Source organism: Colobus angolensis, unplaced genomic scaffold (assembly GCF_000951035.1).
Source record: "Colobus angolensis palliatus isolate OR3802 unplaced genomic scaffold, Cang.pa_1.0 Scaffold131, whole genome shotgun sequence".
NCBI lineage: Eukaryota > Metazoa > Chordata > Mammalia > Primates > Cercopithecidae > Colobus > Colobus angolensis.
The window spans coordinates 4,388,283-4,411,244 of NW_012114364.1; the positions used below are offsets into that span (position 1 = coordinate 4,388,283).

At 36.2% G+C, this 22,962-nt stretch overlaps 1 protein-coding gene across 1 annotated transcript in view; it reads right to left on the bottom strand.

The window, feature by feature from the left end:
* LIN7A (lin-7 homolog A (C. elegans)) overlaps positions 1-22,962 on the bottom strand; it is a 150,303-nt gene that overhangs the window by 93,627 nt on the left and 33,714 nt on the right. The window contains exon 2 of the mRNA XM_011934118.1: positions 4,850-4,968. Within this exon, the coding sequence (XP_011789508.1) occupies positions 4,850-4,968 (119 nt within the window). The remainder of the gene's footprint in view (positions 1-4,849; positions 4,969-22,962) is intronic.

Genomic DNA, 22,962 nt, shown 5'->3' on the forward strand with positions numbered 1-22,962 from the left:
AGAGTCTATATTTTTTATTTTCTCATTCTTAAACCCAGACTGATTGATAATTTATCATATAAAACTTACTCATTGCCTAGCAAAGGGAAGAGAACATGGCAAATCATTTACTTACTAATAGGCTCCTATGAAGAAGTGAAACATACAGCTTCTTCCACTCACATGTGATTAGCTAAAGCAGTTATCATAACCATAGATAGCTTTAGAGAGGATGGAGAAATTCAACTGTAGCATGCACAAAGAAGTAGAGAACCAGGCCAGTTTTGAAATCCTGCTATCACAAAATGACAGTCATTCCATATAGGGTTGATTTATTTTCTTATTCTATAGTTCTACTACTTTAGAAAATACTAGCATTCAATTTGCTGATTAGCCAAAAAAGGCAGTTTTTGGTGATTATGACATTTCGTTCTGCATTTTTGCTTCAAACCTGCATATAGCAGTTATAAATGTGCAAGTAAGTCCTGACAACAGACCACTGTTAGCAGTATGTCACCCTCCAGGTCAATGAGCACGTCATCCTGAAAAGCAGGAGCATGAATAATTCATTTTACAACTTGGAAGATGATGATAGTACACAGATTGTTTTTTTTTTATTACTTTGGTTGCCACAATAATTCCTTTGTACTCTGTATTCTTTGTATTAGATGGCTTCTTAAAATATGATCTCTTATACATTTATTGATTTCTTTCTCTGAGGCACAAAGAACATGAAGTTTTGGGGCAAAGTCTAACTCTTGACAATTGAGCTATTTGCACTGCAATTCAGTTCTCTTAGGGAATTCTTTTATTCAAAAATCAATATTTCATAATCATAATATTTCAACCCTATTTATATGTTTAGGCTAATTCAACTAATTAAATCAGTGTGAAGCTAAAGCTTGAAGTCACTTGAAATCACAGAAATGATCTTTACTGAGAATATCGGTACCATAAAATATTTATTTCATCTCTCATTCAAAAACTTGTGTAAATGTGCTCTTATCAGCCAGCACATCTCATTATAGAAAAGTAGTATCATGCGTCAGCCCATTTCTCTGCCATGTTCTTTAAAATCACTTGCACAGATTAGATGCAATTTAAATATTGATCAGGGCTCTTTAGAGATCCTTCAGCAATAAAACATGACTAAGAAAAGCGTTGCTTACCACTGTCTGTATTCTGTGAATAAAGATATGTGAGGATTTGCATTCAAGTGTAAGTTACTTCCTGACAGAGGAATGCCTTTCTTAGTTGTACATGTAGATGATCTTCCTTCAGTACTGACCTCAGCATATACTTCCATGCTTTCTTACAGGTTATAGAAAAATATAGTTAAGGGAGCTTCGAATCTCTTTTAAGGCCATCTATTTCTAGTTAAAAAATTAAAATTTTACCAAACTATTCTTTTCATATAGGTGCTGCACATATGCCAGGAGCTGATTCAGTGGTTTCATCCAAAAGTAAAGCAAAATATGGAATTATTTCAACATATAATACTAACTACTGTTATGTAAGGCAATAAAAATATTTTTGGCAAAAGCTTGTCCTGCTTTCTTTTTTGAGCATAATTTGTGTTTTACAAGCTTGTTGGCAAAAGTGTGACCTGCATCTCTTTTTGCTCTGCTGAGTGCAACTAAGAATGATGCCACCGTAATTTTTGTTCTTTTCTCTGTTTTGCATGACAACATTAATAACTTTCACAAGGGAAAGTATTAACTAGCAAATATTTCTGAAAAACTCAGATAACCACAAAGATTCTGAGCTTTATTTGAATAAAAAACCAAAACTTCGAAGTTTTTTTTTTTTGCCAGTATTACAATCAGTACCCAAGACACCGAGAGAGGAAGTATTCTAGGCTCACTAACTGTAACTTTGAGACATTTATTATCATACTTTATAACTGCACTTTTCTTTACTGGCATTTGGTTTCACCTACCTGGCAGTATGCATTCATATTTTATATTTTAATTGAATAACTTTTCACTAGAAAGATTCATAATATTATTCAGAATCGTTGTTTATATATTGCTACTATTATTATTTCCCACAGCAAATGTAAATCAACACAATAAGAATAATAAAGAAAATTCCAAACTTAGCAAACATAAACAATATCATATGAATGGCATAAAATGTTAGCCAAGATGAAGTAATCTTTTACAATTCCTGCATAACGTGCATTGCCTTTAAGAACAAAATTATTACTAAGGAGTTTACTGTGAATATAAAATTAATCTTACTAGTTCAAATTTATAAAATGTAAGGTAGATAAATTACATCATCTGCTTTCCCTGTGAAAATGCCAAACTGTCTATAGATCAGTTATAGACTTCTATGGACTACCAATGACGCACACACTTTACCATGGGAAGAGTTTGTTAGATGGATTTATAATGCCTAAACAAAGCCCCCATATTTACTTTCCATTTTAATTTCATTCTCATTTTCCTTAGCAAACCCTAAAAAAAAAAAAAGAAAGAAAAAAAGGCTGGTGTGTTTATTTGAACAGATATCCATACCACATTTATATTTCCAGACCCAACTTCTCCCCCAACCTTCAGATTTAGATGCCTGTAAGCAGATATCTCTGCTTGGATATCTCAAAAGCATCATCAACTTACTAGGTCCATAATGGAGTTCCTGGATAGTCTTCTGCAAAACTAGTCCACTTTATTACAACATCATTCATTCAATTGTTCAAGCCCAAACCTAAGATTCAATAGGGTCTTCTTTCTTTCACATCCCATATCGCCATCCAGTTCATTAATAATTTCTGTTGACTTTGCTCTAAAAAAATATATCTGGAATCAGACAACTTCCCATTTTGCAGTGCTGCCACCTTTGTCCAAGTTTGCTATCATCTCATCTCTCACTCAATCTACTCACTACTTAATCACTAGTCTCTCTTTGTTTCTACTTTTGTACTTACACTTGCAGTCTCATCACAGCATCCAGACACACATTTTCAAAAAGCAAATAAAATCAGGTCAGAACTCTCCAGGGGCTTCCTATCATACTTAGAAAGAAACACAATGTTCTTACTATATGGCCTGCTGGACCTATGTGTTCTCCTCTCCAGCTACCTCTAGAGAGCCTACCTTGCTAACTCTACTGCACACATATTAGCTTTCGGTTTTTGAACTTGTGATTTCTTCTGCCTGGAATACTATGAGCCCTGATATTTGTGTGACTGTTCCATTACTTTTTTGCTTTCTTTTTTTCATTTATTTGCTTTTGTTCCTGACCACATTAAATAATAGAGCTTCAACCAGACCTCTCTAATCCTGCTTATTTCTCTCCAGTCTTGTCACTCTGATATTGCATTGTACATTTATTTATCATAGTCTTCTCCCATTAGACTGTGAGTTCCATGGTGGTAGACACTCTGAATTCATCATAAGCCACGTACTCAATGAGCAGAGGTATATATTTGATGTAGCCTATCCTTTGGTTACTTCTGTGGAAAGCAGAATGCTAAGACATAAAAGAGATGGTAGAATCTCTAAAATGGAAAAAAAAACGGTCACCAAATTTTGGGGCAATGGCACTCTGTGAAGGAAGAAAACAGAGTATAGGAAATTTGGCCTTGGTCTACAGAGTGAGCACAGGAGTGACAACTGTAATCAAGAAGATGCTCATGCAGTTTTGAGATATTTTATACCTTTCCCACTGAGGGGAAGCTAATGGCAAAGAATCCGTATGCTGAAAAATTTCCTTACAGCCTTCAATCAAATTCATAGGTTAAAACTTAGAGATGTTATTATGGTTATATACTTAAGCTGTGTTCAATATTAACAAAAATTAAATAGTGAACACTTCACCTGATAAATATTTAGCACAAGCACAGCATAAGTCAACAAATTCCAACAAAGGTCAAATTTTACATGCATTGCATAGGCACCAGTTTAAATCTGTAGTGAGAAGTTTTGTATGTCTTTACCTTGATCTTTCCTTCCTAGTGACTAAACTAGTATTGTTGAGGTAAAAGAATATACATTAGCCACAAGAAGAGTTGTAAAGAGAAAGGTGGAGTGACACAAGCATTCATGAGAGGTGCCTGCCCTATGCTACAATAAACTCTCTAGGTAGTCATTGGTTTCAACAGACTTTGGAGAGAATAACAGTAGGTAATTCAACACTGAGGACTTTTGGAAGGGCAAATGGATTTATGGACTTTAGGTTCTAACTAATGAATTATTACTTGGTTCCTGTTGGGGAAGGAGTAATGGGTTACCAAGTAAAACAATATAGTTTATAGATCTCAAGTGACTTATCTTGTAACCAATTAAATTCTTTAGTTGAATGGTCAGTCCCACTCAGAGTCAATACAAAATTCAAATAGTCATTTCAACATACTTATTTCACCTTAGTCTTCTTGAAACCATTAGTGAAGAAAGGATTACAATGTAGATTTGTTAGAAAGACATACCAGCCTAACTGTATATTTTCCATCATTGCCTTAGACAGTAACGTTTAGTCAGTACTACTTCAGATTTACCTGGGAAAGAATTAATTGTATGTTCTTTTTAGACAACCTCAGCCCCTATTAATGATAACTATTTCTACCTGAATTTCTAGGTGGCTTCATGTGACCACTAAATAGCACAGACTACATGCAACAGTCACCTGCTAGGCAGTCCCTTCATTGGTACCAGAAGATCAACATTTGGTTATATGAATGTATAAATCCTGGCTGGATCTAATTTAGCAGGCTAAATTATATTTTATCATCTGTCCAAGGAGCTAAAAACAAAAAATTAAAATGTAGTTCCAATCTTAACAATTTCAACTGTTTGTGTAGAAAAGACATGTTTTCTATGAAGAAGACATATGGTTGAATTTAGTTACTAAAATCTTAGTGCCATACCTCTCGAATAGCTGTACAAAACTCACTCTGAAGCACTTTTTTGAGGGATTGTAGCTTGTGCACTGGTACTTCTCCAGATTCCTGTAGTTTTTCCAGTAACTCAATTGCTCTTGCAACATCTGAATGAAAAAAAAAACCAAAATAGAGAAACCTAGAATAAATTGTATCTCATCAGCTTATAGTACTATTATTCCAATTGCATGATGACATTGAAAAGCAAGTGGAATTAAATTGCATAATCAGAATTTATATTCATAGCTTATTGGTCTCATCGTTTGGTTAAAGGTCATTTTAACTTGTTCCACACATTTGTCACTTCATACATTTTTCTTTGATGGGATTTCATGTAATTTGTGTCATACAAATGAGTTTGAATATTATGTCAGTAAAGAAGAGCTGGACACATGTCTATTATTTATTCTGATACTGCAATAACAAAACTAATTCTGTCGGTTTTACCTCTGAGATGCTTCCTTTCAGTTCAACTTTTCCTCTCCTATTTCAGTTTGTCATAGCTACAACGTTACATGTATTACTATAATGAATGGATTGCTGTGCATCTCTGCAGTTTGTCTATAAACTTCTTGAGGGTGGGAAGTTGTCTGGTTTGGTTACCATTGTATCCTCAGGGTATGGTATATCATAGTGAATAAAATTAATGTACTTTTCCCATTTCACTGCCATTGGATTATTCCAGACCCTTGTCATCTCTCCTCTGTCCAATTGGAATTATTTCTTCTCCTACAGCCTCTTCAAATGGTCCACAAAGTTATTTTCCTAAAACAAAAGTCTGATAATGTGCCCATCTACCAGCCTTTAGAACAGTACTAAGCAAGAGTTTTCAATAACAGTTATTTTAAATGTTTCTCTTTCATTTAACAATATCAAAGGTTCATGTATCAAGAAACATGTAGTCTTTTATAGCCATAAACTTTAAAATTCCCTGGATTATTTCATATCGCCAAGAGAAAATAATTCAATAAAGGGCCATTTAAAAATACTTATGGGTGAGCTCTTCTATCCTTGTGGCTGCAGTAAATAACTCACTGAAAAACCACTTAGGCATTTATGTTATAGGATATGAGGTTTTCGATTCCTAAGTGCCTAGCTCCAGAAAGCATCCTACATCCCTGCCATCAGCTCACAAATTTATCCATTCACCCATCCATCCAGTAATTTGAGTTTCTGTTATTAATGCTTGGTGCCAGCTTAACAAGAATATGATACCCCCTTTCAAAGCTCACAATCTAATGAGAAAGAAATATAATAGCACAGCCACCTATAACAAAATTGTTAGCACCTCAGAATCTGGGTGGGGTTAGCATAGGTGTATGTATCTAACTGAATAAAATAACAAAAAGTGACTTTGATGGAGACCCTCTTTGAAGTAGTCATTCTGATGGCCAATTGTGGGCCAAAGTAGCACAAATCATTGAATCAATGTGACACTGCCAGTTTCTAAAGTCTACCTTTTAGTACATAAACGGGAAGTCTACATAGTCCATTGGACAAAACCAGATACTTCCACAATCAATAAGCTGAGATTTTATGCATTTCTAACTGCAAAAAATACTCTACCTAGGCTGCAGTAAGCCATGATTGCACACTGGACTCCAGCCTAGGAGACAGCGTGAGACCCTATCTCTAAAACAACAGTAACAAAAATTCTACCTAGATGCCCATGGATGCATGGAACTCTCTGAGCTCATTTTTTTTCCCCTAAAACCCGCTCTTCTTTTCCTTTGTTCCATATTTACAAAAATTTCTTCCCCCAAAAAAGTCATCTTCTCAAGCAAAACTATGGTGTCTTTCACACTCCCCTTGCATGCAGATAGTCGTCAAGTGCAGTAGATTCTATCTCGGAATTGCCTTTTGTAAAGAGCCCCATCACTCTCAGGGAAGTCTTCATCATTTCTCACGTGCAGTACTGGAACATCTCCTAACTGATCTCCTTTAAATTACTCTTCTTTCTTCAGCCCATCTGCCACATTGCTTCCATAGTAATTATCCTGAATGGTAAACCTAATTATTATTCTCCTGCACATAAAACCTTCCCTGGCTTCCCACTCCCTACAGAGTAAAGTTCAGAACACTTAGGGTTACATATAAGGCCCTTAACAGCTGACTTCTTGCTCATCTCAGAACACCTCCTCCTGTCCATCCTACAGTGGGGCGATCCCAATTTTTTGCTGTTGCTAGGACATGCCACAGAATTCCACCCCTATGCCTTGCACATAGCATTCCCCGTTCCTGAAATTCAATTCATTCGTTCATGCAGTAGTGCTAGCCCTGGGCTGTGCACAGGAGACAGCAGTGAAGGAGATAGCTCCTTTCTCTTGCTTTCATGGAACTCACAGGGTTGAAGGGGAGGAGTCATAGACATGCAATAAAGTGGGTGTGTTCTATAAATGAAGCACTACAGGCTTGTCCACGGATGTATAACAAAGACATTTATCATCAGCAAAAAGTCAAGGAGGATCTATTTGTGGAAATAACTGCTAAGCAGAGTCCTAGGTAGGAGGTGTAAGTGGAGAAAGAGGGAAGAATGTTCCAGACAAAGGGAATAAATGCAGATCAAAGGCTTGTTAAGAGAGTGTGGGATATTCAAAGAAATAAAAGGCGTTTATTATAGCTAAAGCTGAAAACAGGATGAGAGTAGCAAGGGATGAGTGGCGAGAGATGAGGTAGACAGAAATCACATCATGGTGAGTGTTTAAGGCCATGTAAGGGCAGACTTGGCTTAAAAACCATCTCCTCAACAACATCTTCCCTGACTCTCTGAAGCAGCTTCAGTTGCTATCATGTCTGCATTTCTACAGCTCTTTGTTCACTCATCTGTTACAATAATTACTACCCTCTGTTTGCAGGTACATCTCCCTCCTTTATCTCTGTGAATGTATACACTTCTTCGGATATCAGAAACAAAATATCTTATTCATTGCATCCACAGAATTCCACATCTCTGTGTCTTAGCACATGTCATCCTAGGATGTACCTAACATCTAGGATGTACCATACATTTTAGGATATACCTAACAAATATCAAGTGTCTAATGCACATTTGTTGAATGAATGATGGATTAATTGATGTGACTGGCTCAGGAAGGCAGGTGTTAGAGGTCTGTGTCTGCATGAACCTGTAACTTCTCGTGAATTGACAACTCTAGATTATTATTAGCTTTGCTTGGATCTGGACTAGAAGAGAAAGGCAAGCCTAAATGTGCAGGCTGAAGAGTATTAGAGACTACACTGGGTGAAGTCCAACAAAATTGAAAATGATACTAACCTGAATATTTTTAGTAGTTCTCAACCTAGGCTGTGCATTGAAATTATCTAGAGTGCATTTAGAAGTTACTAATGCCTTAGACCTATGCCAAACAAATTAAACCAGAATCTCCAGAACAGTGGTTTTCAGCCTTAACTGCATCTTAAAATCAACCAGAGAGGCTTTAAAAAACACAAATGCCTAGGTTGGTCCCACCTGGATAGTTTCTGATGTGATTGGCACAGAGTGGGGGGCTGGGCATGGGGCTTTTTAAAGCCCTTCAGGTGATGCTAAAGTGCAGCCAGGGTTGAGAACCTCTGCTACGGATTATTGGTTCTTAACACGAATGTGTTTAAGAATCACCCAGAAGAGCTCATTGAAATGCAGATGCCTAATCCTCATCCCATTTGAGAAATGTTGATTCAGAAGGTGTAAGGGTAAGTCCGCAGAATATGCCTTTTAAGTACATGCTCAAAATGATTCTGTAGTTGTTAGTTTACAGATCCCAGAGAGAGAAAAGTGAACAAAATGATTTTTTTTAGGTTTCTTTCATTCCAGAATTCCAGAAACCGTTGTACTCTCTAGTATTCTTTAATACAGTCTGTAACATGGTACTGAATGGGATTCTTTGAGGAGTTTCAGAATTAGTCATAAAAGCCCACAGATGACAGCAATTAGTGTTAAGGAGGTCGTTAGCAAAGGCTGCTGATTGGAATCACCCGTGAAGTTTTTTTTTTTTTTTTTTACCTGATCTACTACCACAGACCAATTAAACCAAAATCTCTAGGAGTAGAATCTACTAAACGAGTTGTTGGTTTTTTAATTTTTGCTTTTCAGTTTCCAGATAATTTCTAAGACCATTGAAAGCTGAGAAAAATATTGTTCAAAAAAGAGCCATCAAGGAAACCAGACATGTCTCCATTAAGACTCATGAAAGCTGAGCCAGCTCTTTCCTATTACACCACAGGACTTTCCCAGTCCTCATAAGAGGTCATTGGGAGATAAAAGAAAATTAAAGAATTGTTAAATCATTAATTTGACACAGTACTGGGTCTTTTGCTTCTCTTCCAATAACTAAGTAAGGAAGGCTCTGACAGAAACAATTGTAGCTACTGGGTGTGCCTGAAAGAAGGGAGACTAGCATCTCTTTCCTGGTGGCACAGGCAATGAACTTGGTGACCCGCTTGCCCTCTCTGTCTGAGGGAGACAGCTGAAAAGCAGTGCCCATTGGAGCCTATACCATCTTGGGGTACCCCTTAAGCCATCTACTGGGTGCCCCTCCAAGGGAGTCTTGCAGTATAATGTCAGGGATACACAGCGGGTGGTAAAAGCCAAAGGAAGTCTGAAAACCTGAAGTGGGAGAGATCAAGTTCCTCCAGCCAGACCTAGCCATTTTGGAAACAAATAGGTGGAAGTGATAAACGGATATGAGGCTGGAGTGTTAAACAGCATTCTGATTCCCTTAAGTTCTGTAAGAATATCAGAAACCTGCAAGGCCAGGTTCCAGAAGGAAGCAAAAGAAGGCTTCAAGTCAGCAACTTACTTTTATTCCTAAATCTATTGGAATAAAGTGTGTGTGGTTTATTTATAACAGTTCCCTTAGGTTCTTGTTCAGAACCTCCTGATGCTTGTTTGATGAAACACTTCTATCACATTTGATTAGTAACAGAGAAGTTTGGGTTTACTAGTATAACTCAGATCAGGAGGAATAATACATAAGAACTGGAGAGGCTGCCAGGTAAGCACAACAAAAGCAAGAAGGATTATTTTCCTAGAACCTACTCCTATTGTCTACCACCTCTGAAGAATACCACTCTCTCAATGAATAAGGCAAATACTTGCATATTACACTTGCCCCTTTGCTCTCCCTCACACTTCCCATTCCATTAATCCTTACTCCTAAAAGCAATAATAACCGTAGTAAACTTTTACTGAACATCTATGATATGGAGGTTATTGTATGCTAAGAGCTTTGCATTTTTAATCCATTTTTATCCTTATAACAATCCTTATAATGCCAAGGAAAATATTGAGAGTTTAAGTAATTCACTAACAAGTAGGAAATCTGGGTTTCGAATCTAGATCTGAGGGATTCTAAACCCTGTGCCTATTATTATTATTTTTTTCAATCATGGCTTTACTTTTAGAAGCTTCTTCTTTGACATTCAGTAGTTTTACCATAGCTCTGTACGCTGTAGGCTTTCTTGGTCAGAGGCTGAGTTCTTAATCTTTCTCTCCTCAATAAAGATTCACCTTTATTCTATTTATCAGTATACCTCTGACAAGTAGTATTCAATGATCATCAGAGTCACCTGGAGAGTTTTATGTGCTAGTCTTCACTGCCCAGTGGAATTACCTGGGAGCCCTAAAAACACAGATGTCTGGATCCTGCCTCCTCATATATACCTGTATTTCTGACTTCCTCAGTCTGCAGCATGGCCTGGGAATCAGGATTTTCAGGCACCAGTGAGTATAATCTATAGTCATGTTGTGAATCACTGATGCCCTGAGGTACACACTGGGAATCCTAATAACAATGTTACTTCTAATACTCATTATTGTCACATATAGTGTTGATTACGTCCTTGTTCTAAACATTTTACTTCTCTTAACAGCACTTGGAGGTAGGTATTATTATTATCTCTGTTTTGTAGAGGGGGAAACTCAGATCCATAGAGTTAAAATTGCTTCTCCAAGGAAATAACTCGTAAGTAGTAGACCAGGATTTAAGTCTAGGCAATACGGCTCTAGAATCTGGGCTCCATTTGAGATGTGGCTTAGGAATCCAAACACTTAAAATCATTCCAGGAACTTCTCCTTCTCTAAGCTAATCTGATCAACAAGTCATTGCTTGAGGTTCTTAAATTTTAGTTAACATACAAATTTACCCGTGGACCATTTAGAGGTGTTTTCCCTTATTCTCAGGGAGTACATTCCAAGATCCCCAATGGATTCCTAAAAGCACAGCTAGTACTAAACTCAAATGTCGTCTATCAAAACATGATTGCGTTCATGTCTTCTACTCACAAATTTAATGCCTTTTCCATTGTAACTAAGCACCTACGCACTGTGGCCATAACTTGCAGTTTAAGGTGCTTCACCGGCATGAATTTCTTTTTCCTTCTTCACAATTTCATGGATAGAAGATTCATTATTACAGCAGATCTTAGTGACCTCAGCATCTGACTTTTTTTTTTCTTTCCCTATTAAGTCGATCTGTTTCACCTTTTTACTTAAAGGAAGCACTTTATGGGTTCTCTTTGCCATATCCAAATTGTCGGCATCACTGTTCTTGCACTTTGTGGCCATGATTAGTAAAATAAGAGTTGCTTGAACATAAGCACTGTGATACTGTGACAGTTGAGCTGATAACTGAGATGGCTTCTAAGTGACTAACAGGCAGGTAGTGTATGGATATCCTGGACAAAGGGAAGATTTGGGCAGGATGGACTGTGATGGTGCCAGATTAGAATGGTGCACAATTTAAAATTCATGCATTGCTTATTTCTGGAATTTTCAATTTAATAATTTTGGATTGCGATTGACTGAGGGTAACTGAAATTTTGGAAAGTGAAACTGCAGAAAGCAAAACTACATATAAGGGGATATTAAAAACTGAGACGTAAAAAAAGAGAGGCAGAAGTGGAGCCTTAAAATCGGTTCTTTTAGTACTCATTGCAGATGATTCTGGTGCAGGAAGTGGTTCACAAATGCACTCTACAGGTCACTGAGTTTAATACATAGTCCAGAACGAAGTGAGTTAATGGCCATCATTTATTCAGTGCTTATTTGTCTTACTTAGATTACCATGTAAAATCCTTACTATTATATCAAGAGATTACTCTTATTTATACTACTCAGTTAAAGAAAGATAAAAACAACTAAGGCTCAGAAAGATGAATCATCTGGCCCAAAGCTATAAAGCTAACAATGGAGAGGCCAGAATCCAAAACCAGCTGTGTTTGACTCCAGTGCCTGTGCTCTTGTTTATTCCTCTACCCTGCCACAGAAAAGGGATTCAAAATAAAACAATAAAGATATGTGGCAAGTTTATTTTTTAGATACAGCAACGTGGACCATTGTGAGCTTGGGTAAAGAGCTATAACACTGCTAAAAGCCTCATATTACATTACAGTATTACCAATGTGTTTATAGTGATAACAGTGGATCATTGAAAGATGATCACAACATCATCAATTGCCTGATAGTAAAGTTCCACATTGTCAAAAGACTTCCTTCGAAATAGCTGGAACGTTATAAACAAAACAAAAACAAGAACAAAATATTGGAACTTAAAAATATTAGAATTTAAAAGGGATGAGCTTACAATGATCTAGAGGAGTTCAATTCTCTTTTTATTCTTTAATGATGAGTTTTCATTAACCCCATTGACATTTAGACTGTGGAATTTGACTTATGATGCATCCAAAGCTGCAACGTGGATAATGATGCAGCTGGGTCATTTAAAGTTACTGTTCACTAATTCCACAGAATGTGTTGAGCACTCAAGCTAACAATATGAATTATCTATCCCAAAGCCATCCACAACCCTCAAATCCCTTGCCATCTTTAACTACAGAAACTGAAAAGATAATGCACTTCTTTTTCCAGACTCTACTGCAATTTTGCTAAGTTGTTTCAAGTATAAAGTCACCGGGTATGGCTTCCAGGAAGGCCTTTGAAACGGACAAACTGCTGGCACAAGCCTTCAACATTTTCGTCTTTGTGCCCTTCCTCTTTCCCCTTTCTTTTCACAGTTATAATGCCTTGAGGTGCCTTGGAGGTAAAATTCCCATTTTGTATTCATGAAGATAACTGCCAAGTGCTAAGGATGGTGGAGTAGGAAGAAGGAAAGGACACAGGCCTAATGTCCAACCCCATGATTCTTGTCTGTGAGAAAAAATATATGCTTCACTGTTTGGTTTTCTGTGGCTTTCAACCAAATACAATCTAGCTGCCAGGGAAGCAGGTGACTTTAAAGGTGCTTTACTAGGTTTCAGGGATAAGATTGATGCTATAGAGACACTGGAGTAACCTACAGTGGTCTTTTGATTAAGATCGTCATGGAAGCCACTCTGGGAAATGACCTTTGGATTGAGACTGGAAATGTCAGCCATGTAAAGATCCAAGGGAGGAGCATCCAGACAGGAGAACAGAAAGGGCAGAGATGCTAAAGTGAGGGAGTAAGCCTACATGTGGAAGGTCAGACAAAACCTGTGTCGGTGGAACACTGTAATCAAGGCAACAAGCAATAGTAACAGTGGTGTGCTGGTAAATAAATAACACTAGCTCTCCAAAATGAATCAACAAAGACCAAAAAAGGGTTCTGATTTGCAGCAGTTACTGATATCTGTGGTGTACATATTCCTACCACAGCCAGTTTCAAGTTACCAACATGATATCAGTGGCTTGAAAAACTCTTGAATATTCAGCTCTCACAAGCCAGAAAACACCAATGCCAGCACACTGCGGGAGAGGAGACAAAGTTTGACAAGTAAATGGGAGTCAGATTTTGGACAAAGATTTTATTAGAGGATTAGATTTCTGTAGAATTGCCAGACAAAGCCATTGAAGAGTATTCAGCAGAAGAATGATGTGAGTGATTCACATTTTATAAGCATCCCTATGAACATAGTTTGGAATACTAATTATCATGGACCAATGGTGTACATAGGAAACTAGTTAGAAAATAGGCTATTATAATGGCCTTGGCAAAAGATGGTGGAAGCTTACACTAGAATGGTGGCAGTGGGAATGATGAGACATGGACAGTTTTAAAGCACAGTTGGGTGGAAGAAGAATCAGTAGTGTAACATCGTGCACAGCTATATGACGACGATGTCCACAAATGAATGTTAGGCAGAAATATGATGTATTAGTGAATAGAGTCATGTGTCTTAGCAGTGCTTCATAATTAGTTGTGGCTATTGCCTTATCTATAAGCAAACAGTGTCAAGAAATTGAATAGGTACCCAGAACAACGAGGTAGAAGAATCCTGAAGACAAAATTATTTTTAAAGAAAACAATAAGAGGGTGGCATTTTCTCCCATTATTCTCTTCCTTTCTGTATGTGATCCCTAAATTTGGGTCAATAAGGGATTATGTAAAATGTTTCATCCCTGCACCAAGTGGGTGGAGAATATGAGTAAAGACCTGAAAGTTGGAGAGATGTGGAAACTATAAAAGGTGGTAATATCAGCTTTATACAGTTAATATGAGGTCTAAATGAAAATATAAGTATGAGATTTTGATATATTGTGCCTCCCATATGACACATTTATGAGATCTGTGTCTTTTCCTAAACCTTTACTCCTGTGAGTCCTCACTTCCTATTCTGTTAGTGGCAATGTTAGAAGAAGAAATGTAAAATTTCAGGAAATAAATTTTGTAACTCAAATTTCCTTTCATAAGGTACTACATGTCCTCCTTTTTCTTTTTCTTTTTTTTTTTTGAGACGGAGTCTCGCTCTGCCCCCAGGCTGGAGTGCAGTGGCCGGATCTCAGCTCACTGCAAGCTCCACCTCCCGGGTTCCCGCCATTCTCCTGCCTCAGCCTCGCGAGTAGCTGGGACTACAGACGCCCGCCACCTCGCCCGGCTAATTTTTTTGTATTTTTAGTAGAGACGGGGTTTCACCGTGTTAGCCAGGATGGTTTCGATCTCCTGACCTCGTGATCCGCCCGTCTCGGCCTCCCAAAGTGCTGGGATTACAGGCTTGAGCCACCGCGCCCGGCCTTGTCCTCCTTTTAAAGATGTATACTTGAGGAACCAAAGTTTAGGTAGAACAGCTGTAAACAACTATATCTAGCCATAGGTCAGTATTTCCTGCACGGTATTGCAGAAGTCCCCATTAAGGGTGTATTTTTGAAAACACTCATGAAATACTGACTTATTACTAGCTTTTTGAGATGACTAAACATTTTACCAAATAATGCTCAGTTTAAAAATCTAATACAACAGTGCATGTGTACCAACATAAAATAAATGGTAAGTAATGCTTTGTACTTCTGTCACTGTGATATGAAAGGAAACTGTCAATTTAGAAGTTACTAATGAGACATGACAATCGATATGTCCTACTCATCTGAGCCTCATCTCTACTTTAATCTGCCAACAACTTGCCGTGTTCCTCAAATGCAGACTAATTGGCAAAGCCAAGGAAGAACTGGTTCAAGTTAAATGTGTTTAAATTTTGAAAATTGACTCAGGATTCTGTTGAAAATACCCAACTTTATATTTGTTATCAAAAGCTAAATGATCATGGAATTTGGGACAACACTGAAGTGTATCACAAAAAATGTCTTACAATACTAGAGTCATGAATTTATATAATGACAAAATCCTGGCATTGACTGCTCAAAGTGTTTGTCAGACCTACTGCAATGAAGGGAACAATATGTGATACAAAATGAAAAACTATAGTTCTTAAGAGATTCTCTGGAGGTACTTATTTCATTTGAAATTGATTACCTATGCAATAAACATATATCTTTAGATATACAAAGCTTAAGATACAGCCTTCTTTGTTAAACAATTGCTGTTATGTGGTTAAAGTCAATAATGCATTCCCAGTTTTCCTAGGAACTATATTTAGCATTTTGTTCTTTTTCTTCTTTCCCTTTTTTTTTATTTTTTAAAAATTCTTCTTATTTTCTTTCCTAAGCAGCTAAAACTGAAGTTTGATTTGCCTACCACTAACCGAGACATCATGAAATCAAAAGTTTTACCTTCCTTTCTGTTTCAGCTTTCATTTTTTTCCTCTTTATTATATTTGTTGTCTTTCCTTTTTTCTGTATTTTTACCTCACTTTTGTATTTAATTTTGTACATATTTTTTATATCCTTACAGCCAACTATAGCCTTATTCCTAATCCCAGTGAAATTAGCTTATTTCATATTTTCTTGTTTCCAAAAATGTAATCTGTTTTTGCATGTCTGAAGGAAGTTGAACAATCTACTGCCTGTCCTCGTTATGCTAAATACTAGAACACCTGTTTCCTACCAATTTTGGTGTCCAGTATAGAATCGTGACCATTGCAGACACCTAAAAATTGTTTGTTGGGGCTGGATGCGTAATCCTGTAATCCCAGCAGTTTGAGAGGCTGAGGTGGGTGGATCACTTGAGCCCAGGAGTTTGAGACCAGCCTGGCCAACATGACAAAACTCTGTCTCTACTAAAACTAAAAAAATTAGCCGGCATGGTGGCGGGCGCCTCTAATTCCAGCTACTCGGGAGACTGAGGAGGAAGAATCGCCTGAACCTGGGAGGCGGAGGTTGCAGTGAGCCTAGATCGTGCCACTGCACTCCAACCTGGGCAACAGAGTAAGACTGTCTCAAAAAAAAAAAATTGTTTCTTGAATAGAATTGATTGCATTAAATCTAATATTAAATACTGATTTATTATTTACAAAACCAAAATATTGCAAATATTTTCTCTGATTCTGTAAGTTGTTTGTTTACTGTGTTGGTAGTTTCTTTGGCTGTGCTGAAGTTTTTTTAAGTTAATTAGGTCCCATTTTTCAGGTTTTGGTTTTGTTGCAATTGCTTTTGATATCTTTATTATGAAGTCTTTGCTAAACCTATGTCTTTTACCTTCCTTTCTGTTTCAGCTTTCATTTTTATTTCCTAGATTATCTTTCAGGGTTTTTTTTTTTAAATTTTAACATTTGTATCTAAGTCTTTAGTCCATCGTGAGTTGATTTTTGTTTGTGGTGTAAGGAAGGGGTCCAGTTGCAATCTTCTGCATAATGGCTAGCCAGTTATAACAGCACCATTTATTGAATAGAAAGCCCTATCTCCATTGCTTGTTTTTGTCAACTTTGTTGAAGATCAGATGGTTGTTGGTGTGCAACATTATTTCTGGGCTCTCTGTTCTGTTCCATTGGTCTCTGTGTCTGTCTTTGTACCAGTATCACGCTGTTTTGGTTTCTATAGCCTTATAGTGTAGTTTGAAGTTAGGTACTGTGATGCCTCCAGCTTTGTGGCTTTTTTGTTTTTTGCATTGCTTAGTATTGCTTTGGCTATTTGGGCTCTTTTGTGGTTCCATGTGAATTTTGAAATAGTTTTTCTTTGTAATTCTTTCAAGAATTGTAGTTTGATAATAATAATACTGAATCTGTAAATGGCTTTGGGCAGTATGTCCATTTTAATATTAATTCTTCCTATCCATGAGCAGAAGATGTTTTTCCATTTGTTTGTGTCATTTCTGATTTCTTTGAGAAGTGTTTTGTTATTCTGATTGTTAAGATCTTTTTGCCTCCCTAGTTAGCTGTATTCTTAGGTATTTTATTCTTTTTGTGGCAGTTGTGAATGAGATTGCATTCTTGATTTGGCTCTCAACTTGAACGTTGTTGGTGTATGGAAATGCCACTGATTTTTGTGCATTGATTTTGTATCCTGAAACTTTGCTGAAGTTATCAAAGAGCTTTTGCCCACAGACTATGGGGTTTTCTAGGTATAGATCTATATAGTGTGTAAACAGGGATAGTTTGACTTCCTCTCTTCCTAATTTGGATGCCTTTTCTTTCTTTCTCTTTCCTCATTTCTCTGGCTGATCCAGTACTATGTTGAGTAGGAGTGGTGATAAGGCATCCTTGTATTTTTCTCATTTTCAAGGGGAATGCTTCTAGCTTTTGCCCATTCAGTATGATGTTGGATGTGGGTTTTTCATAGATGGCTCTTATTATTTTGAAGTACATTTCCGCAATGCCCAGTTTGTTGGAGATTTTTTTTTAACATGAAGTGATGTTTAATTTTATCAAAAGCCTTGTCTACATCTATTGAGATTATCATATGGTTTTTGTTTTTAGTTCTGTTTATGTGGTGAATCACAATTATTGATTTGTGTACATTTGAACCAATGTTGCATCCCAGGGATAAAGCCTTTTTGATCGTGATGGATTAGCTTTTTGATGTGATGCTGGATTTAGTTTGTTTACATTTTGTTGAAGATTTTGCATCTATGTGTATAAAGGGTGTTGGCTTGAAGTTTTCTTTTTTGTTGTCTTTCTGCCAGGTTTTGGTATCAGATGATGCTGGCCTCATAGAATGAGTTAGGGAGGAGTCCCTCCTTTTCAACTTTTTTGGAATAGTTTCAGTAGGAATGGTACCAGTTCTTCTTTACATATCTGGGCAAATTTGGTCATCAATCTGTCTGATCTTGGGCTTTTTCTGGTTGGTATGCTGTGTATTACTGATTCAGTTTCAGAACTTCCTATTGGTCTGTTTAGGATTCAATTTCTTCCAGGATCAATCTTGGGAGATTGTATATTTCTAGGAATTTATCCATTTTCTCTAGGTTTCCTAGTTTTTGTGCATAGAGGTGTTCATGGTACTCTCTGAGGGGTTTTTGTTTGCCTGTGGAGATGGTGGTAACATCCCCTTTGTCATTTCTAATTGTGCTTACTTGGATCTTCTTTTTTTATTTATTGGTCTAGGTAGCACGCTATCTATCTTATTCTTTCAAAAAACAAGCTCCTGAATTTGTTGATCTTTTGTCTGGTTTTTCATGTCTAAATTTCCTTTAGTTCAGCTCTGATTTTGGTTACTTTGTCTTCTGCTAGTTTTGGGGTTGGTTTGTTCTGGTTTCTCTAGTTACTCTAGGTGTGATGTTAGGCTGTTAATTTGAGATCTTTCTAACTTTTTGATGTGGGCATTTAGCACTATAAAATTCCCTCTTAACACTGCTTTAGCTGTGTCCTAGAGATTCTGGTATATTATATCTTTGTTCTCATCAGTTTCAAATAATTTCTTGATTTCTGCCTTAATTTCATTGTTTATCCAAAAGTCATTTAGGGGTGGGTTCATTTCCATGTAATTGTATAATTTTGAACAATTTTCTTAATATTGATTTCTATTTTTATTGTTCTGTGGTCTGAGAATGTGGTTGATATGATGTTGGTTTTTTTGGATTTGCTGAGGATTCTTTTATGGCTGATTGTGTAGTTGATTTTAGAGTATGTGTTATGTCTGGCAAGACTGTTGAATAGAATTGATTGTATTAAATCACATTTTCATATTCTATTTATATAAGTATTTGTATTCACTAGTTAACAATGATGCTATGTCAAACTCTATTTGATAACATTCAGAATTCTTACAAATATGCATTCTAAGAAGATGAGGATTTAAGGAACTGGACTCCATCTTTTTATAATGATTAAATATAGTTGTCTAAGTGAAGTAGAAAAGAACAGAAGGGTATGACCTGAAAATAGATTGGAGTTCATTTTATTAGCACTCATGAAAATTTTTAGGGAAGTCATTTTTTAAGCTCTCTGGGGAAGATATTTTAAAGTACCTTATCCAAACTACAACAGTTTACATGCAGACAACCTTTTTTAGAAATGAATATGATGAGCACTTATGCACTACCTAATTAAGTACAGTAGAAGTACAGCTGTAGGAATAAAATAAAACCACTATGTAACAGATTAGCAATAGATAAAACTCAACAGTGCACTGCTCGCTTCCCATCCTGTCCATCCACACTGTTCCTTATTTACATTCCATCTATGACCTCAATTGATTTCAGATTCAGCTAGGTGAAAAAACAGAACACCTTTCACAGAGCTTCAAGTTTAACTTAATTTGAAGTATATGTATTTTACCTTTTCTTCCCTAATTTCTTATCTGTCTAATGATCTCTCAATAAGAGTTAAATAATTATTGCTGGCATGTTAAAATGCAAGGCACAAAAATATACCAGTTGTAACATTTCCCTAGCTTAGTACATAAAAAACAAACTACCTTTTATATTGGTAGTGTTCCATCTGTGCACATTGTAAAAGTTGAGAGATTTTCCCCTGTAATTATTATCAGTAAATCCCAGTTCCCTTTTATAGCATTCAGGGAATTGGAAGAGAAAACCTATCAGGAAATTGCTGAAAAGACACCCCATCAAGTTTTCTGGGTGTTTTCGGAGCGTTTGTTATAAAGAAACTACAAATTTAACTTTTCCTGTCCTCAAATACATCCTATACTAGCAAATGGATGAATATCTTTATCTAAACTGACACTTTGATATATAATTCTGCTGTAAAGCTCCTTAATAATGTTTCCTCTTTTATCTTATCACTGCGATAGCATACTGTCATCCATTTTCTTCATTACTTTGAGAGATGTATGATGAGGTCAGTATGGTGCTATCTACATATTTAAGGGGTAATTAGAGGGCAAAGTAAAGCTTGATGTTTGCAGAAGTTGTTATGGTGAATAGTACATCTATTTTGTCGAGCACATTATTACTACAGGGCAGTATAAGAGATTATTTATAGTTAATTTTTGTATATAGTGAAAGGCAGAGGTCCAGCTTCAATCTTCTGCATATGGCTACCCAGTTATACCCAAGAACATTTATTGAAGAGAGTGTCTTTCTCCCAATGCTTGTTTTTGCCAGGCTTTTTGAAGATCAGATGATTGTAGGTGTGTGGCTTTACTTCTGAGTTTTCTATTCCGTTCCATTGGTCTATGTGTCATTATTTTTTTTTCTTTTTTTTGTACCAGTACTAAAATGTTTTGGTTAATGTGGCTTTATGGTATAGTTCAAGGTCAGGTAGTGTGATGCCTCCAGCTTTGTTCTTTTTGCTTAGGATTGCTTTGGCTATTTGGGCTCTTTTTTGGTTCCATTTGAAGTTTAGAATAGTTTTTTTTTTCTAATTCTCTGAAGAATATCATTAGTAATTTCAGACAAATAGAAATGAATGTGTTAATTGCTTTGGACACTATGGCTATTTTTATGATATTGATTCTTCCAATCTACAAGTATGGAATGTTTTTCTATTTATTAGTGTCATCTCTGATTTCTTTCAGCAGTGGTTTGTAGTTCTCCTTATTGAGATCGTTTGCTTCCTTGGTTAGCTGTATTCCTAGGTATTTCATTTTTTTGTGGCTATAGTAAGTGAGATTGTGTTTTTGATTTCACTCTCGATCTGGACATTGTTGGTGTATAGAAAGGCTACTGGTTTTTGTACACTGATTTTGTACCCTGAAACTTTACTTAAGTCATTTATGAGTTCTAGGAGACTTTTGGCAGAGTCTTTAGGATTTTCTAGGTATAGAATCATATTGTCAGTGAAGATACATAGTCTGACTTCTTTTGCTATTTGGATCCCTTTTATTTCTTTCTTTTCCCTGATTGCTCTGGCTAGGACTTCCAGTACTATGTTGAGTAGGAGGAGTGAGAGTGGGTGTTTTTATCTTGTCCCAGTTCTCAAGAATGGTTTGACCTCTTACCCATTCAGTATGATGTTGTTTGTGGGTCTGTCATAAATAGCTTTTATTATTCTGAGGTACGTTTGTTTCTTCAATGTTTGTTGACTAGATGTTGAAGAAACATACCTCAAAATAACAAAAGTTATCTATGACAAACAGACTAGGCATCAAAGAAATGTTCTGCTTTAATATTTAAACATTATCAAAACATTAAAATATTAAAAACCAAGTGGAGTACTTTATAATAATAAAATAACAACTGAGAGATAAAAAATTAAATGTAAGGGGTACAAGTGCAATTTTATTACATGGATATATTGAATAGTGGTGATATCTGGGGTTTTAATGTAGCTATTATTGTCTGATTAATGTATGTTGTGCCCATTAAGTAATTTTTCATCACCCACCCTCCTATCCTTTCAAGTCTCCAAGGTCTATTATTCCACATTCTATGTCCATGGGTACACATTATTTGAACTCCCACTTATAAGTGAGAACATGTGGTAATGACTTCGTTTCTCAGTTGTATCACTTAATGGCCTCCAGTTCCAACCATGTTGCTGCAAAAGACATGATTTCATTATTTTTTATGACTGAATAGTATTGCACAGTGTATATACACCCCATTATAGTTACCCAATTATTCATTGATTGCCACTTAGGTTGATCTTTGCTATTGTGTGATCAACATACAATTGCAGGTATCTTCTTTTTATAAAGATTTTTTTTTCCTTTTTGTCGATAACCAGTAGTGGTACTGCTGGACCAAATAGAACTGGTAGTTCTATTTTCTGTTGTTTGAGGAATCACTATACTGTTTTCCATAGAAGCTGTAAAAAGTTACAGTCCCATCGACAGTGTATAAACTGTTTTCTCTGCAGCCTCATCAACACCTGCTATGTTTATTGACTTTTTAGTAATAGCCATTCTGACTAATGTATGATATATCTTACTGTGGCTTTAATATGTATTTATCTGACAATTAGTGATTCTGAGCATTTTGGGATTTTATAGAGTAAGTATAAATCCTAGTCCTAGACTTTAGATATTTTTCTATGTTTATAACAATCTTTTACACTTTTTCCTATGTGGGCAAGACCATCACTAAGCTTTTTATTTTAAAATTAAAATGAAAACTTATGAAAATAACTGAAAATAATATAACTAAATTAATAATTTTAGCTTAAATAAGAGTATATATTTGTAAAATTTACTTATTTTTAATCAACAAATAAAAATTGCACAAACATTGTATACAACGTGATGTTATGAAACATACACGTACTATGGAATGGCCAAACTAAGCCAATCAACATATGTATCACCTCACATACTAGTCATGTTTTTGTGGTGAGAACACTTAAAATCTACTCTCCTAGTGATTTTCAAGAACAAAATACAATGTTACTAATTAAAGTCACCATGTTTAATGATAAATTTCTTAAACTTATTTTTCTATCTGAAATTTTGTATCCTTTGACCAAAATCTCCCTAGCCCCCACCTCCTAGTAACTATCATGATAGTCCCTGTTACTATGAGGTGAATTTGTTTTATTCTACACATAAATGAGATCATGCAGTATTTGTTTTCCTGTATCTGGCTTATTTTCCTTAACATCATGTCTTTCAGATCCATCAT